The 18,539-nt window shown below is 41.1% G+C and overlaps 1 protein-coding gene across 1 annotated transcript in view; it reads right to left on the bottom strand.

The window, feature by feature from the left end:
• LOC134751693 (ALK tyrosine kinase receptor) overlaps positions 1-18,539 on the bottom strand; it is a 43,528-nt gene that overhangs the window by 18,397 nt on the left and 6,592 nt on the right. The window contains exons 2-17 of the mRNA XM_063687137.1: positions 13,435-13,523; positions 12,947-13,062; positions 12,217-12,421; positions 10,807-10,888; positions 10,511-10,577; positions 9,617-9,926; positions 8,891-9,057; positions 8,033-8,220; positions 7,723-7,867; positions 6,634-6,781; positions 5,551-5,694; positions 4,868-5,027; positions 2,262-2,441; positions 2,078-2,201; positions 1,816-1,892; positions 1,113-1,258 (exon numbers count right to left, since the gene is read on the bottom strand). Of these exons, the coding sequence (XP_063543207.1) occupies positions 1,113-1,258; positions 1,816-1,892; positions 2,078-2,201; positions 2,262-2,441; positions 4,868-5,027; positions 5,551-5,694; positions 6,634-6,781; positions 7,723-7,867; positions 8,033-8,220; positions 8,891-9,057; positions 9,617-9,926; positions 10,511-10,577; positions 10,807-10,888; positions 12,217-12,421; positions 12,947-13,062; positions 13,435-13,523 (2,348 nt within the window). The remainder of the gene's footprint in view (positions 1-1,112; positions 1,259-1,815; positions 1,893-2,077; positions 2,202-2,261; positions 2,442-4,867; positions 5,028-5,550; positions 5,695-6,633; positions 6,782-7,722; positions 7,868-8,032; positions 8,221-8,890; positions 9,058-9,616; positions 9,927-10,510; positions 10,578-10,806; positions 10,889-12,216; positions 12,422-12,946; positions 13,063-13,434; positions 13,524-18,539) is intronic.

The following is an 18,539-nucleotide window of genomic DNA, read 5'->3' as shown; positions in this document are numbered from 1 at the left end:
TAACGGTGTCATAACAGCTCCTACACTTTGCGACTGTGTTCAGTTTTGGTCACTTAGTGTGGTAACAGTGTGTACACAATGCGACCAGAATTGTTTCAGTAACTAAGTTAGGTCGCCGTGTCATTTTCGTCGTGTCGTTTTCGGTCACAAAGTGTCGAAACATTTTTTTTATACACTGCGTTCAGTTTGTGACCATGTGTCGTAACCGTTACCGAACTGTTTCGAAACATTGTGATCGAAAAAAAAATGGTAACAATGTGTCGACTCTCCCCCATTTCTGGTAGCGGTGTCGTAAAAAAATAAATTAATTAATGCAATAAATAAATTATGAATTATGAACGGCGACGACACTGCGACCGGAATTGTGAACGGAAAAAACGGTGTCGACCGACATGTTTGCGCCGTAACAGCGACCGAAAATGGTTGTATGGGAGAGGAATATCGTAATAATCTTCATTAGATTGACTTTTCTGACAGTAGCTGGCAAAATCTGTTAAACTCTTCACGTCGGTTGTAAACAAGCCATTATGGTCCGCTTTAAGAACCTGTACACACACTTTTTAAAGTACTCCATACTGTAGTTCCTGAACGAAACCTCGGCAGGAGCTCTTTTCCCAGCCGGAGCGTCCCCGCGATAGAAAATCTCTCAAACTGTCTACATCGGTGGCAAACTAGCCTGTACTCTCCTGTTTAAAGTGTTTAAACTGTAAACATTCTCTGTAGGAACTTCATTCAACAGCCGGAGCGTTCGCAGAATGAAATTCCTCTGAAACCGCACAGTTCGCTACCATTTAGGTTTCAGATGAACGAACATTTAGGTGAGAGAACCTTAATGTTTTCTTGATCTTCCAGTTCAAGGCTATATGTAACGGAAGTACGAATATTTTCAGTTAAGTGAGCTCAAATATTTTCACATGTCTATCTTGACTGAATGTATAGTGGGAAGCAATGTATATAAATTAAGATCTTATGTTATCATATGTTCATTGTGAATAAACGATTTCATTCATTCATTCATTCATGAAGAATCAGATAGTTTATCATGTTGTTCGTTAGAGAAAACTAAAACCGGGACCATTAATACAGGGAAAGAAAACCATGTGCAGACTCACGTGTATAGCCGGTATGATCAGCACCTCACCAGGACTGCTTCTCTGTCCGACTGTGACTTCACTATAGTCTCTAATTGCTCGTGCCGTGTCCACGTATGACCACCCTCCTTCGCTGTGATGGCCATGGCCTTCGTTTGTGTTACCACCTGTGAATTAGTTGAGAATTAAATGACACATCCCACCACATACCATCGGATGTCGTGAGTGTTGTGTGTAGGCAAAGTGACAACCCTAGCGTACAATAATCAAGATTAAGTGCGGGTAGTTCGCAAAACCCGCGCGGCAAGAAGATGTTGATACAATTCCTCGCCAGTCTGCCTGTGACCACGAACGTAACGTCACGTTCGAAACGTCAGGCCATAAATAAACGTAAGTTTGCACGCGGTTAAGTCCCGTGTCAGTTTTAAAATTATGAATTAAAACAGATTCTGCATGTTGCAGAAGACCACTTCTGTAACCACCCCGGCTTGTAAGCTTACTCAACACACGCGAGGCCGCCGACATCTTTTAGCCCCCCTTTGTCTAACACTAGTAAATTCAACTATCCATCCTCCTCCTCCCCTTCTAAGCACCCCACCCCCTCCGAATCCTCATGAGCTTGTCCAACACACGCCAGGCCGCCGATAGCGCCATCTTTTAGCACCCCTTAAACTTACCCGAAGCCTACATTATCACTATCCTTGTCTAACGCTATTGAACTCACCAATCCATCCTCCATCATCTCCCCTTGTACAACCACTCCTATCCTCCGAATCCTCATTGACGAACGCCGTCGTATAACTAACACGAAGGTTATATACTAACTCATCTGCTATCCTTGTCTGACACTAGTAAACTCACCTATCCATCCTCCTCCGCCACCGCCCCTTCTGCAGCCACCCCCACCCCCTCCGAATCCTCCATGAGCTTGCCCAACACACGCCAGGCCGCCGATAGCGCCATCTTTTAGCACCCCTTAAACTTACCCGAAGCCTACATTATCACTATCCTTGTCTAACGCTATTGAACTCACCAATCCATCCTCCATCATCTCCCCTTGTACAACCACTCCTATCCTCCGAATCCTCATTGACGAACGCCGTCGTATAACTAACACGAAGGTTATATACTAACTCATCTACTATCCTTGTCTGACACTAGTAAACTCACCTATCCATCCTCCTCCGCCACCGCCCCTTCTGCAGCCACCCCCACCCCCTCCGAATCCTCCATGAGCTTGCCCAACACACGCCAGGCCGCCGATAGCGCCATCTTTTAGCGCGCCTCCTCGAACTAACTCGAAGCCCGGTGTGATGGGTTTCGCGCCGGCCACCCATCCACCGCCGGCACCTGACGACAGAAAATTAACTTACTAAAGACAAAGGAAGCAGTGAGTGAGGTTTTCACTGGCGAATGTGGAAAAAGAAGTGCATCTTCCTATCGTAAAGCCTATCTTGAAAGTAAGATCTTAAAGATCTTACACTCGCATACAACAAACGTGATTTTTTTTGGTGTTTTTTGCGTAATGATACGGAACCCTTCGTGCGCGAGTCCGAATTGCACCGGTTTTTCCTATAAGCTCACCTTACTTGACAGGTCCTACGTCCTGTATCTTAGGTCCAGTTGCACCAACCACAGTTAACAGACTGATCAACGTCACGCAGCAGAGATGTATGAAACTTCCCATGCAATAAAATTTAGCGAACGCTTTAACGGCGTCGGACGGTTTGGTGCAACCGACCCTTAATACTACAGTTTTTTCACATCACCTATTCGAAAAGGGTACTTTTCTTCCCTGCTAGGAGGGATCAAAGTGGCACTTTTCTGTTCAAGGACATTTTGTTGCCAGTATGAAATATTGACACAAAGACATGAAATTAGTATGCATATAATCGATTACAATTTCCTTATAATCGATTACGTGCATACAATTTTTCTAACTTAAATAATATTTTGTTGTATTTGTAAACAATAAATGTAATTAGCGTATTTTTAATTAATTAATAGCATATTTAAATTAAGTAAATTAATTAATTAGCGTAATATTTACAAAGAAACGTAAAAAAACATTACTTTAATAATTTAATTTTTATTTTGACATTTTAGGTCTCCTTAAACGCAGCCATACTTGTCTATGCAATTAAAAAAGTTTATATTTAAAAAGTTTTGTACAAATATTTCACAAACATAGACCTAGCATTACATAGACCAGCTATACGCGTGCGCCCGTAAGGGATAGACATAGATGACGTCATAAACGTGGGGATACCATATTGGTAAAAATTACCCCAATATTTGATATCACGTTGGGGCGATTACCCTGGAGGCAAAGTTAGCTTGTTTGACGGTATTAAAAAAATGTTAAATAAAATGTCAATGGGCCGTTCTTTTTAAGCGTATAAACAATGAAATACCTCCTATAATTCGCGCAGGTGGTACAAAACTAAACATGTTTAGTATATACAATGTATTATGGGTTTTAATTTAAAGAAATCACAAATCGCAATCACACCAATTAATGTACACCACATTTAATCTTCACAACATTTGTTTATTTATTTTTTGGAATTAGAAGTACGAAAAATCTTCGAGGTCAAAATTACCCATAAAATTATGATATTTTCATCTGGTATCCCTAACATGATTGTTATGCAGCTAAATTAAGAAGAAGTTTAAAAATGGCTGACCTCAGACTCCTACCTACCTACGTAATTTGGGCGGATAATTTTACAAGTAATGTTTTGTTAATTTGCGTAAATAATTGTGATATTTTTATTGAAATCGTTTGATTCTACATTGCTTTGAGTGTAACGTAATTTTACGATGTTATTCTCACATATTGCGTTAGGAGGAAGGTGTAAAATACCGTACTTACGTGTGAAAGGTTATGATCTCATATTTTTGCTCAGAGCAGCTATTACAGCCGATTACAGAACAATTCACCAGTATTTTATCATAGTTCAAGCATTCAAAACGCTAACCATCACTATATTTCATAAGAGAAAGCACAATTTCATACAAAACAACGATAATTAAACAAGCAACGAACAAACATGACATGTCACGTACTTATTTGTTTGCCACAACCTCGGTTGTGGCAGCGGTGGAAAAGTGAAACTATGACAAGGACAAACAATAACAGCGCTTTCTCTGCTACTCCTACTGAAAGATACATAAGACTATCCCGTTCGGTCATTTTCCCCCACCCCTCATGACCGATCCAGTTATACTAGATTCATGTTCACAAAGCATAATTATGCGGTTCTGTATTGTGTATAAATTTAAATTTGTAAATACTTAGTTTAAATCAATAACTTTATAATAATAAATATAAGTGATATCAGTCTGCATAGTGTTCTTCCGAAGATTTGGTTCAAAGGGGTACGTAATATGTGACACAATCTACTATTACACATGGCTACAAAATCTCAATAGTAGTTTGAAAGACAAAGAGCCATCCTTCTCCTTTACCATCTCATCTCAACCAGTGGGGGGACACTCATCCTTTCAGGCATTCTCGGCTCCGTACGGCTCAGCATTGCTCCGAGCAATTATTAGGGTTGGCACAGCTTGAAGTCAATTTGCGTGCACGACCACAGATAAGATAATTATTGAATTTTGACAACCCTAAATAGGCGAAAGAGCCATATATTAGAAAGGGACAGCATGATTCGACCCTGAATCGCTGTCAAACTTCGGGTTTGTAGGAAAGTGTCCTTTCTGTACGGTAGTACTATTACTTATTGTGTCTCAACTACCAGGATCTCAGCACTCACCAGGAGTTTGTCCAGGCTGACCGTACATGTAACCTGACTCGGGAGTGGCGTTGGTGGCGGGGCGCGCGTGCTGCGAGCCGTCGTCGTGGAAGGTGCCGAGAGATATGCCCCCGCCACCGCCTGCCACTAGCAGGGGGAACTCTTGCCCTTCTTTGTCAATCTAGAAGGGAATGGTAAATTGTTAGCGAAAACATTAACTAAGTATAGGACGATATTTTTATTTTCACATCACCTATTCGAAAAAGGGCTTTTTTCTACCCCGCTAGGAGGGATCAAATAAGTGGCACTTTTCTTCCCTGCTAGGAGAGATCAAAATGGCACTTTTCTATTCTAGGACACGATTTTTTTTCTTTTTTGCATACAATTTTTTTGGTTAAATAATATTTTGGAACATAATAATTTCCTCGTAGGTGATGTGAAAAGCAGTATGTCACATGGTAGAAAAAATATTTCCACCTTGGGCGTTAACAATTATAGAATCCTTCGCTTCGTTCAGGATCCAATTTACGCGCTAGCCGTAAATCTGTCATTTTACGTTTTCTTGTGCATTGTCGGTTCTGGCATCTTGTGACACATTGGAAGCTTAAACTTGACATTTACACTTCGCGCCAATAAACAGGGGGCTCCTGTGCTGCCCTCTACAGCTCATGCATGTTCTTTATACAGTAGTTATTATAACTCACAAGGAACACATAGGTGGCGCCACCGCCGCCGCCGCCGCCATCTTGGACATGCGTGTTCCGGACCTCGTGCGTCTTGCTAGTGAAGATGATAGCCGAGTCGTTGGCTCGCTTGTTGCATTCTTGCGTTTCTTGAGCCGATAGACCCTGTCGGAAAAATAAAACAAATATTGACTTTAGAAACATTTATAGCACATTCATAACAACCAGACAATCACAATTAGCATATATGTTTTCTTTTTGGTCAGGCAACGAAAAGGTAAGAGGGAAATGCTTGGAACACAATTTTGAACTTCGTAACTTTGTTTGGACTAGTTAGGTGAACAATGAGGGCTATCGTTTTTTTGCTCACCAGTTGGCGCCTCTGTTGATGGTGGTCGAAAAGACTAAAGAACAGCTGTCAGTCATTGAAGTGACAAGTGACATTTTGACATTTCGAACTATGGAAAAGACCACCATCTACACTAGCGCCCCTAGCGGCGAATTCATACGCGTTAGCCCTCAAAAAGTCCCCGGCTGTAGCGTAGCCCTTGAGCTGGGGGAGAGGGCGGTTTGAAGGTCCCATTTTTCGGTTTATCGCTTATATCTTAAAAACTATGCGTCCTAGAGACATTATCATTTATTTTTACAAAATGAAAGCTGATTAAATTTGCTACAAGTTTTATTCAGTCAAACCTCTATACCCTTTTTGAGCATTCGTTGCCTGGCCGATTTATGTAATTCAAAGAGAGCTTTAGCGGATGCTCCGTGGGCCACTCCTACACAACTTCCACCGAAGATTGATTAATATATGGACATACCTTCTTACTAGCGTTTAGTCCTTGCGGTCCCATCAACATATGTATTTTCTCCTGCTTGTGAAGCTCGATGAGAGCTCTTGCTGATGCTCCGTTGGCCACTCCTACCCAACTTCCACCGAAGATCGATTAAAATATGGACATACCTTCTTACAAGCGTTGAGTCCTTGCGGTCCCATCAACATATGTATTTTCGCCCCTTTGTGTAGCTCGATGAGAGCTCTTGCTGATGCTCCGTTGGCCACTCCTACCCAACTTCCACCGAAGATCGATTAAAATATGGACATACCTTCTTACAAGCGTTGAGTCCTTGCTGTCCCATCAACATGTGTATTTTCTCCCCTTTGTGTAATTCGAAGAGAGCTCTTGCTGATGCTCCGTGGGCCACGCCTACCCAACTTCCACCGAGACCCCCACTTGCACCTAATGCTATTATCCTGCAAATAAACAATTGGCATAAGCGAGAGATATACGTATGACAATAGGGATGATGACAGACAAGTCAGTTGTCATTATGGATGGTATAGAAAGGATCGCAATCTCTTATGGCAGAATTGTTGTAAAAGTGACCGCGTTAAGCTTTAAATAATAAATCCTAATCTCTCCGGTGGCGCTAGTTAGGCTCTGGGACATGAGTATAACATGAACCATATAAGGCAACAAATAACCCGACCAAATTACGTAGGTTGTTTTTGGTAGTATTTCGGTGTATGGTGGCGCCGCCTAATTACTGTTTTTTGATGGACACTTTTCATACATAGAGATTTGGCTCCTTTATACAGTCTCCATGGTTGTCATGTTAACGATAGTGATAATACGACCAGTTTCAGTTACATAAGTATGTAGTGGAAGGTGATGTCTCTTCTGAATAACCTAAAATTACCTACACTTTGAAGTTACGATTTTACGATTTTTTTAATATAATTTGTTCAAATTATATTATAGCAGCCTACGCTCTTCCAATAAATTGTAATGCTTTATTTTGTGTATGGTTTGAAATAAATTATTTTAACGAAGGACCGTCTATTTCGTAATATTCAGAGATTGCCGCAGTCGCCGCTGCATCGGCCATATTTAATGCAATCAACGTTCAAAAGTAATGAATCCGGGTCATTATACTAGTATACGTAAATTCTGTAAAAAGAGACGCTTTTCTCTTTTCCTTTTGAGGGAGCGTGCAGGTATCAACTGGGGCAGCACGTTCTTATTGAGTTTTAGCTATCAACAGTGATCATAACTTACGTACAACCCTTCATGAGGCACGCCAGGCACGTGTCACACCGGTGTCCGGGTTTATACGTCGCACATCGTCTGGTTGGGCCCGAAGCGGCCCGTGCCACCACATATTATAAATATTACTGTTCAGAGAATAACTTACGTGTACAACCCCTCGTGAGGGACCTGCCACACTTGTACGCCGCTGTTGACGGTGACAGATACGCCTGTTTGGTTATACGCCGCGTCGCAAATCGTCTGGTTGGGCCCGAAGCGGCCCGTGGCACCGCATGTTGTGAATCGGTAGACTGAAACGAGAGGCAATTTTAGTACCTTGAAATGTACTATGCGAAGTGAATATGATTTAAAGTTAACCTCAAATAGCTTGCGAGATTTCACCCAAACAAACAAATAGGTAAGTAAATAACAAATAGTGTAAGCTAAATAAAAGTTTGTAAATAGTAGACACTCACAGGTTTTATCAGCAAACGCATGATGCGGCGTAGTTTTTTCTTCGAACACAGGGTCGTAATAATTATACTCTCCTAGCTCGTCGGGGTCTATATTGAGGCCGAAACACTCGGGCGCCATAGAAAAGTCGTCGATTGCGGCGTCCGAGTAAATTCTCATTCCTCTCCGAGTTTTGAACTCGAGGTAGTATCTGTAATAGTGTTTAAAAAATTCAAAATCTCCAACACGGAAGAACCGATTTTGATAAAATATGTCAAAGAAGCAGCGCCAGAAAACCAGCTTCCAAATAAAGAAAAACCGTTTCCAAATCGGTTAACGCGTTTAAGAGCTACGGTGTCACAGACAGCCACACATGGCGGTCAAACTTATAAGACCCCTTCGTTTGCGGCGGGTGTTAATAAATTAAGACCCTCTTGTTGTACATTTCCTGGTAGAGTTGGGCCATAGAAGCTTTATGATGAACTGACTACCTACTCAAAACTCTCAAAAGACACTTTTCATACAAATGCATCCAGTGCCGTATACACGTACCGTGTACGTGTGCTATAGCATAGAAAGTTAAAGAATGATTAAGGTTCTATGAATAAAATAACATGATTTTGTTTTTGAATAGGCTTCTGACTCCTCGATCCTTAGAAATTAACTCAATGTTTATAAATAGCGACAAAAAATCATGATTAATAAGTCTGATTGCAATATTTAAGCACGAATCTTCAAACCCGAAGTCGCTTTCAAACATAGAATCAAGTTACTCGTACCTAATTGAACAACAGGTGTGCCACAAGGCACTATACTGCGACCATTACTTTAAATGTTAAACTAAACATTGCATAAATATATTTTACTGTGAAATAACATACCGTCTAGTAATATTAGGCAGGAATATAATGGCTCGTAACCAGTTCTCGCCTTTGTCTCTGTGCGAGAACCAGACTTGATGCGAGATGTTGCCGCGCGTGGACAGTTCTACGACGTTCACGCTCAGAGAGCCGGTGTTTCGGCCATTTTGTTGATAGTAGAAACGAATCTGTGAAAATATATTAAAATCACGTATTTTGCTAAATGTTGTGTAATGTAAATAGAAAATTCCTGATATATTAACAATTAGTAAAGAAAACTAAGCGAATAATCGTTTAAAACTTCATACATATCGATTGACATAGCAGGAAAAGACCAAGTAGAGATTTGGGCTTTATATTTAAAATATATTTCTTTGGCACATCTCTGAGGTTTCTCCTGTAGAAATACCTAAAGTTAAGAGCAATAAAGCCCAAAATTGAATACTAATCGCCATAACTTTTTTATTAACATATTTTCTAAAAACATTACTCATATGCACACGGGCAACTTTAATCAACGGAAAGTAAAAAAAAAATGTTTTAAAAGCTGTGACTGTTAAGGTCAAATCAAGAAAAGTTTGCAGAGATTTTGACAGCACACGCAGTGCAGGTGTTATTTTAAACGTCAAACTTCCATCAAACTTCTATGAAATTATGACGTATAAATAACAGTGGCACTGCGTGTGCTGTCAAAATCTCTGCACTTTTCTTGGTCTCTAGTACCCTGTCTTAAATAGAAGAACTTACCATACAACAATTATAGTATCTCGACGACGGCCGCCCATGCAGCCTCGGAGGTGGATTAAACACCACCGTCTTCATAACCGCCGTCGAAGCAAAATCGGCTTTCTCCTGATTAGGCCCAGTCACGTTCATGTTCACGAACAAGTAATATCCTATACAATGGGTGAGGGTGAAGTTCATGTGGGCTGGGAAGAGGGGAGGGACTACTTTAATAGGGGAGTGTGTTTCTGGTTGTCCGCAGGTGTGGTCGTGGTTTGGACCTGTCTTGTCGGTTGGGGTTGGACCGCTGTGACGAACCCATTTTAGAATTGGTCTGTGGAAGATGTTTAACCTTTTTGATTCTCGTACGAGACACATTGACACCTAGTTTGTTTTATAAAAAAAAATGCAGTTGCTTTTTCATTACCTATTCAAAATTCATAGCAAAATTTTGAATAGGTAATGATAAATCAATTGATTGCAGAAACTTTTAAAAACTTACAAAAATAAGTTATCTTGCCATGGGTATAAATCTAATATTACCGAGTGGTACTACGTAACGAAATTTAGGCCCTTGAGGCATTGTACCAAGGATGCTGGCGGCATTTCCTCGCTGTATCGCAATGCTGATACGTTGTGCGAGAAAGCCGCCAGCTCTTCGGTCATTACGTCAACCAGATCTGTATATATCTTGTATGTAAATAATTATTTAATAATAAAAAAAATATTGCGAAGTAAGTACATTATTCTCTTAAAAACTTTATTTAAATAGAACCAGTATCGTCTCCCGTATTTTAAACTTTAGAATTTTTACATTCAGATATGGATAAATATGCTGAACTTGTGTTATTTTACAAAACATATTTTTAAAATGTTATTAATACCGTCTATGATATTTGAGAAGACCACAATACTTACTGAGGTATATTTTCAAAACCGCAAAAGTCCTGCTCGAAGTCGCAGTACGATCCATACGGCATTTTATCTGTAAAAATCACAAAAATACTTAGATACCTACTAAAAATATGAAACAGTCGCATTATATGTACAATACTGCCAGACAACGTACAACCCACACCGTTGAGGAACCTTAAAATTAGAGGTATTATTCGATAAAAAAAATATATTTTTAGAAATTCACCCTTGAATGGGGTTAATTGGCTAATATTATAATCTTCGCGAGATACATATTTATAGTTGGCCGGGATACTTACCGCAGTTTTGATTCTCATCGCTGCCGCTGTCGCAATCTTTCACCAGATCACACACCTGCTGTAGCTTGATGCATGATTCCTTCTGCAAAGAAAAAACAATAATTGAAAAAAAAAGTGTGTGCGTGTAATCTTTACGCGCGATTGAAGTAAAACTTCTTTGACGATGACGTTTATCGCTATGTTGGCACTTTTACGTGTGTCCTATTGTGCGTGTGTCACTACTGAGCGTTACTTCGGTCAGAAATCAAATCTGAGTTACCCTCTAGTCGCGCCTAAAGAAGTTTTACTTCAAAATATAAATTTAAACCTTTGAACGCACGCCTATCGTGCGTCGCGCGTCATCCTGAACCTTATCAGAATGCATGAAGGTTGATATTGGACTGTAGCTGCGCGCGTCAGTTGACGTCTTTGGCGATGAAAGGGTTAATAATACTTACTTTTATGTATGGTACTCTTACCATAAGTATATTTGTATGTCTCAGGAGAGCCAAAAGGGCCTCTATCACAGGGCGGACACGTTATACCTACATCAAAAATCACTTGCGTTTCTATGTGTGAACGGCACGTCTGTACACGCGGCATGCTTCATTGTGTAAGTTGCTTAAAAACAGTACTGAGCGGTCGGCAAAAGGTCGTCATTGTCGTCAATCTGCTGTCGCGGGACGAGGGAATTCGAGTCGAGGCGGGGCGGTGCGTGGCTGTCTGTATGATAATACTGTTACTTATTCTGTGCCTGTATGCTTCGGCTCCGCGTGAAATGCAAATGCTACCAATGAAAAATGAAGGACACCAGGTTGATTCACGAAAGCTGAGTGACCCCTATATTAGTGTAGAGTCAGAGCCGCCATTTTATTGGTCAGTGTGGATAAATATACAGATATTTTCATTCACTCATTTATTCCAACAAGTGCCAGTTGTATGTTTTCACAAGTTATACACGCGTATAACTTGTGAAAACATACAACTAACTAAATTATATTTATGTATAAATAGGCGGTGCAGGAACACAATCCACCATCCTAATGTTGTCTATTGCGATGTTTGGCATCTTGGCAAGGGACTGTAGAGTTTAACATAAGAATTTGACTGACTTACGCCCATGATTTCGCACTTAAGGATGACTCACGTTAGTCACGTTAGACCGGGCCGTGTCCGGGCCGGAGCTTCCGGCGCTTCGTTTTCTGTGGAAAGCATCACGTGATCACCTGTCATGTCATAGAAAAGTAAGCGCCGGAAGCTCCGGCCCGGACACGGCCCGGTCTAACGTGAGTCATCCTTTATGCTGCGCGGCTTGCACTGCCCATTATAAAATATATAGGTGGTTCAGGATCGCAGTCCACCATCATAACGTAGTCGATGGCGATGTGAGGCAGCGGACTGTTCAGACTTACGTAAATTTGACTGACTTACGCCCATGATTTCGCACTTATGCTGCGGCGACTTGCACTGCCCATTATAAATGGGTGGTTCAGGAACGCAATCCACCATCCTGATGTTGTCTATCGCGATGTGAGGCAGCGGACTGTTCAGACTAACGAACGACGGCCGAGTGATCTCCACCATGATGTTGACCTCTTGCTGGATTTTGGCGATTTTCACTTTGAAATATCGCCATCTGTACAGAAATACAATTAAAATTTTATAATGGGGTTGGCCGGTCGAAATAATTAGCAGATGGCGCCAGCATAGCTTGCCCTATCAATCCCTAGAATTGTGTCAAATTTCTGTTTTTTTAATGCCCTGGATGCCAGCCCTTTAAGCGAAATCTTATAGAAAAAGGGGCAAGCTATGATGGCGCCATCTCTGCAAACCTTTGACAGTTGCCAACCCCATTATCAAGTTAATATAGGAAAAACGGTAGGTACCTACCAATTCAGATATGTGGTTATTTCAGTTTAGAGCCATTAACGAGATAAGAGTTTTTGAGACAAGTTTTATAAATCCTCGTGTCGTGGTTCGATGGTCAAACTAAGTGGAATATAATATCCCTTATAGTCCGTGTAGTCGGACAGACGGAAAACTCCTCGTCCACCGACCTGTCGAACTACGCGGCCGGGGGGTAATTTTTGCGGGATTTCGTAAAAAATAATTCCCTCAGAACTGTAAAACTGACAAATCACGCTCACAATCTTATACTTACTCTTCATAGTTATTCCCGGTGACTTCAGTCAAAATCCACTGAATCCCCGACTCTGACTCGGATACTAAACGTATACTGGCGTTTTGCATCCTGCTCTGGTGAAGCCAGGCTTCGAACTGTGGGAGGGAGACACACACAATTACACAGTCATTTTGTCTTATAATGAAATTGAATAATTCTTCTGTCGAATGGATTGAAATCCGTTTGTAAAACCAACGAAAAACTATAATTTTAGGCCTTCTCCGCTAGCTTACCCGCTTTAGGCCCTGACGGGGACTAATAAATAGGATTTATATTGTTTATATTTTTTATACCTTTTGTATATATTTGTCACTTTATTATATTGTTTTATATTTTGTTTTAGTTGTCAGTAAAATCTTGCTCTGGAAGCCAGCTTTTTCGTTTTGCTCTCCTTAGCATCCTATTTATTTTAATGTCTAACAATTCCTGGACAGGCCCCTAACTAAAAATTTAAATATAATAGGTACCTGGCATGTTTCCCACAGTCCTCGGAAGAGTGGCGACCGTATGACCATATTTTCCATCGTGGGGTCTACCGGAAGGTACAGGAAGTGACCTGGGGAAGAAAACACAAGTCAGCGTGATAATGTGACTCCATTTGTTGAAATTGTATGATAGATATCCGAATAAGAAACAATATTTACACAAAAAGCTTCTCTATTTCCTTGATAAAATGAGTGACGTTCGCCACCGCATTACAGTCGCGATTATGACTTATTTTATCAAGGAAATTGACGGATACAGCGCCAGTGTCAAGGAGGCAGCAGAAATGTTGCAAAAGTTATGCAGCTGCAGTTAACATGTCACCTTAATGTGCAATGGGCCAGCAAAGTTTTTGAAAAATCGTAGCGCTTTTTTTTTTTCAAAAAATTCGAGTATGAAGGAACCGATCAGATATTTCTACCGTGGCGCAGTGCCAGTGTTATTTATACGTCATAATTTCATAGAAGTTTGACGTTTAAAATAACACGACTGCGTGTGCTGTCAAAATTTCTGCAGAATTTTCTTGGTTTGACTCTAGCTGTGTTCCGGTCGTCAGTTACTAAATTAAGTAAGGTGTGTGAAGCGAGCCCATGCAGAGTCAGTAAATCAGTGTAAACGCGGCCTAAATAAAATAGCTGTCGCTAGAATCGCCGTGGTAACTTTGGATTACCGCGCGAACTCTGACATTTGCAAGGCGTGGGCTCGGCGTTGCTAGGGCGAAACTTTTGGATTCTCTATGTGGTAAAAAATTGGGATAAATTTGCAGTTTTATAACTTAACTAGCGACCCGCCCCGGCTTCGCACGGGTTGCAAAAAACGTTATCATTTTGTACACCTAAACCTTCCTCAAGAATCAATCTATAAGTGAAAACCGCATAAAATCCGTCCAGTAAAACTTTAAATCACATTTACAATCACGAGTCACGATCAGTGAAACCTGTGTCGAAACGTCGGTAAATAAAGGTAACAAAATAAATTCGAGATATACCCGATAAATGTGATTTAATATGTGTTCAAAGCGCGAAGGTTTTAAAAATTTAAATGTTATAATCCGTTCAGTCGTTTTTGAGTTTATCGCGAACATACATACACACAAACAGACAGACGCGGCGGGTGACTTTGTTTTAAAAGGTGTAGGAAGAGTACACGTCCGTCTAAGCTAATTCATCAAACACATTTTAAATAAAAACCGGCCAAGTGCGAGTCGGACTCACACACGAAGGGTTCCGTACCATTAACTATAAAAACGGTCACCCATCCAAGTACTGACCCCGCCCGACGTTGCTTAAGTTCGGTCAAAAATCACGTCTGTTGTATGGGAGCCCCACTTAAATCTCTATTTTATTCTGTTTTTAGTATTTGTTGTTATAGCGGCAACCGAAATACATCATCTGTGAAAATTTCAGCTGTCTAGCTATCACAGATCACGAGATACAGCCTGGTGAGTCTGGTGACAGGCGGACAGACGGACAGACAGACGGACAGCGGAGTCTTAGTAATAGGGTCCCGTTTTTACCCTTTGGGTACGGAACGCTAAAAAACGTCATGTCTGAGAGCAATACAATAAAAACCGGACAAGTGAGAGTCGAACTCACCCACAGAGGGTTCCGCACTATTTAGTAATTGTTGTTGTAGCGGCAACAGAAATACATCATCATCATCATCTTTTTTTTCTATTTTTTTTTATGATGATGATGATCATCTTTATTTTAGACTTCAGTCGCCCACTTCTGAGCATAGGCCTCTCTTCGTGTACGCCACTTATCCTGGTCCCGGTCTCATCCAAAAGTGCCCCGCGATTTTTCGAACGTCGTCCACCCAACGAAAAATTTTCAACTGTTCTAGCTATCACGGTTCATGAGATACAGCCTGGTGACAGACAGACGGACAGCGGAGTCTTCAATTCAATTCAATCTTTATTTGCAACCAAGTAGATACAGTTTACACAAATACACATGCAACTTAATGCTAGGTAGGTACATACATAGTTATGTACTAGGACCCGGTAAGGGCTTAGCAAAGTATTAGGGTTTTTAAAATGTCTTAGTAATAGGGTCCCGTTAAATGTGCCTATAAATGTGGGTACACAGCGATCATCGCGCTATGGTTTTTTTTATGAATGAAAGTTTCACATTCAAAGGGACACTTCTGATTTTACTAAGCCCAGACTCGCTCGCGCTGGGCATTTGCACCGACTATTTCGGGAGGGCCGCAAATAATGCAAAATGGAAGAAAACGTACGGCTTTGTTGTTATTTCAGAGACAAAGCCCTGACGATCAACATACTGCGAGTAATTACTAATAGGGAACGCGAAACTGCGTAAGGGGCGCCACTACCACAATCTGAGAGTCTATCGCGAAACAAGAAAATCGAAATTTCGATAGCGAAATTTCGGATTCGCGTTTCCCTGTTGTAAACAAACCGCCTTGATGCATCAATGTCATATTTTATTATTATTATCTCTGAAAACTTGTCAAAAAACTGTTGAAGACACAGTATGTATAAGTTACTCTATGGTTTAATAAAGAGGCTAGTGCTGCACTCTGGTGGCAGAACATTGTAGTAATACTCCCAATTCTCTTTATGAAGAGAAACAATGGGCATTTTACATATATTTTTTCCACGTCTACGAATATTAACATCTCTTAGAAAAATATGATCATATAAGGAGATTTTTCGCCTTCTTGCTCAGGAACCGCCTTAATTAGGGTCCGACCGATAGTTTCGGTTCGGTTCGATTGCGGCCGAAGGTTCAGTTTCGTTTCGACCAAAAAAAACTGCCAAAACTTTCGGCCGCGTCGAAACTTGTGTAAAATTGTATTTTCCCCTCACTAGGTCGGAAAGCCGTCTATTATCCTTTAAAACAAGCGGGGAAAAACGCATTTTATCCACTAGTGGGGAAAGTAATTTGACCTTGGATGGAGCGTGTTTAAGTAGCTTGACAGATAACTATTGAATATCATGTATACACCCCACATTGGATCTTCTATTAATATACTTAATCTATGACAGCTAATTGAAGTTTGCTGCATCTATGTGCGTTACTCTATCTATGGCACCTTCCTGTCAAACATCTCTACAACGCGAACATGGCTCCGTAATTATGATATTTACTTTAAATACTAATCTTAAGGAATCTTTTAAGTCTTTTATCAAACTTGGACTCACAATGTTGTAAGTTTATTATTTATTCAATAATAAAACAACATTGGCTGGATTTCGGCATTTTATTGAAGACACATGTAAGTAACCTTCCTTTCATATCCTCGGCGTACGCGAACCACAGCGCACTGATCTGCCAATAGGTTATGGGCCCAGATATAACGCCGTGAGATTGTATCTGCAAAAATATACACCAAGAAGGTGCAAGATACATACGTTTTGAGGTTACATGTGGATCAGACAGATTTGCACTTATCCCCTCGTGCAATCTGTTACATCTTCATCCGAATCCAGCCATAACTTAAAAGATGTCTTCAAAGCATACGGAAATCCCCATCGAGAAGTTGGATGGCATCAATACATACGTAAATTGGAAATTTGCCATGCAAATGGTACTGACCCTTGACGGATTGTGGACTTGTGTCGAAGGTACCAACACCGATGCAACCAATGAAGCCCGTGCCTTGGCCCGTATCTGTCTAGCGATTAAGCCTAATTTATACCAATATGTGCGTGAAGCGAAGACCGCAAAAGACGCTTGGAAGAAGCTAGCAGATACATTCGAGCCGAAGGGTCTTTACAGGAAAGTGCTACTTCTCCGGCAATTACACAAGATTGAATACAAGCAATATAGTGGGATGTCGGATTATATCGAGGCGGTTATGCGGTTGGTGCAGCAACTGGCAGACATCGACAAAACTATCGAGGACGATGAAGTAGCTGAGATATTGCTTTCCGGCCTGCCCCAGGAATTTGACAATCTTGTTTCTGGTCTGGAGACTGCCTGCTTGACAAGCAAATTAAGTAGTGAAGTGGTCCGGACGCGCCTGCTTCAGGAGGAGCATAGGCGCAATGGAGAGGAGAACGCTACAGCTTTACATGTTAAGAAGAAGAGTCCCTTATACTGCAGCTTTTGTAAGAGGAATGGACATACAGTAAAACGGTGTTTCAAAAAGAAAAGGGAGGAGCAGAAGGATCCGCATACTCACTCCATGTATGCATCAGCGAATGCGGCCTGCAGTGAAGGTGCTCAAGATTTTATAGTGGATTCAGGCTCGACATCCCATATGTGTTCTAATAAGGACCTTTTTAGTGAAACCCAAGGTAAAAATTCTGTTGTTTTTATTGCTAATGGTCATAAACTGTGTAGTAATGATACCGGTAGGGTTCCTATATGTTCTAACATAAGCCTAAATAATGTTCTCCATGTGCCAGACCTTACCAATAATTTATTGTCAGTGGGACGTATTGCCGATAGGGGATATACTGTCATTTTTACTAAGGATAACTGTCGAATATATAAAGATTGTAAAATCACAGGCAACCAAGTTTTGACTGCTAGGAAAGAGAAAGGGTTGTATAAAGTGAAGGTGCAAGGGCGGCCTGTCTTCGAGGAGGAGTCTCTCAAGCCCATGCACAGGCAAGGGACAGAGAAGGCTCATGCTGCGTCAGATGTGTCTATGGGCAGATGGCATTCCCGTTTTGGACATTTGTCGGAAGAAGGTATGCGTACGCTGGGTGATGGGAAACACTGCATGAATTTTCGTTTTCAGGAAAAAGACATGAGTGGTAGCTGCGTGTCGTGCTTGTCTGGAAAAATGCCTAAGGCACCTTTTCCAGTCAGCACTAGTCGTGCTACTGTCCCAAACCAGCTTATACACTCCGACGTCATTGGCCCGATGCAAGTACGCTCATGGGGCAACGCACGCTACTTGCTGACCTTCACTGACGACTATACCCGAAAAACATGGGGCTACCTGATGAAAAATAAATCTGAGGTGAGTTCCCATTTTATTAATTTCAAAAGCCTAGTTGAGAAACAGAAGGATTTGCCAATTAAAGTGCTTCGCACAGATAATGGTACAGAGTATGTTAATCATAGACTCAGTAGTTATCTTCAGCAGCACGGTATTATTCACCAGACCA

This window comes from Cydia strobilella, chromosome 23 (genome assembly GCF_947568885.1).
Source record: "Cydia strobilella chromosome 23, ilCydStro3.1, whole genome shotgun sequence".
Classification (NCBI taxonomy): Eukaryota; Metazoa; Arthropoda; class Insecta; order Lepidoptera; family Tortricidae; genus Cydia; species Cydia strobilella.
This window is presented reverse-complemented; position numbering and strand designations above follow the sequence as displayed.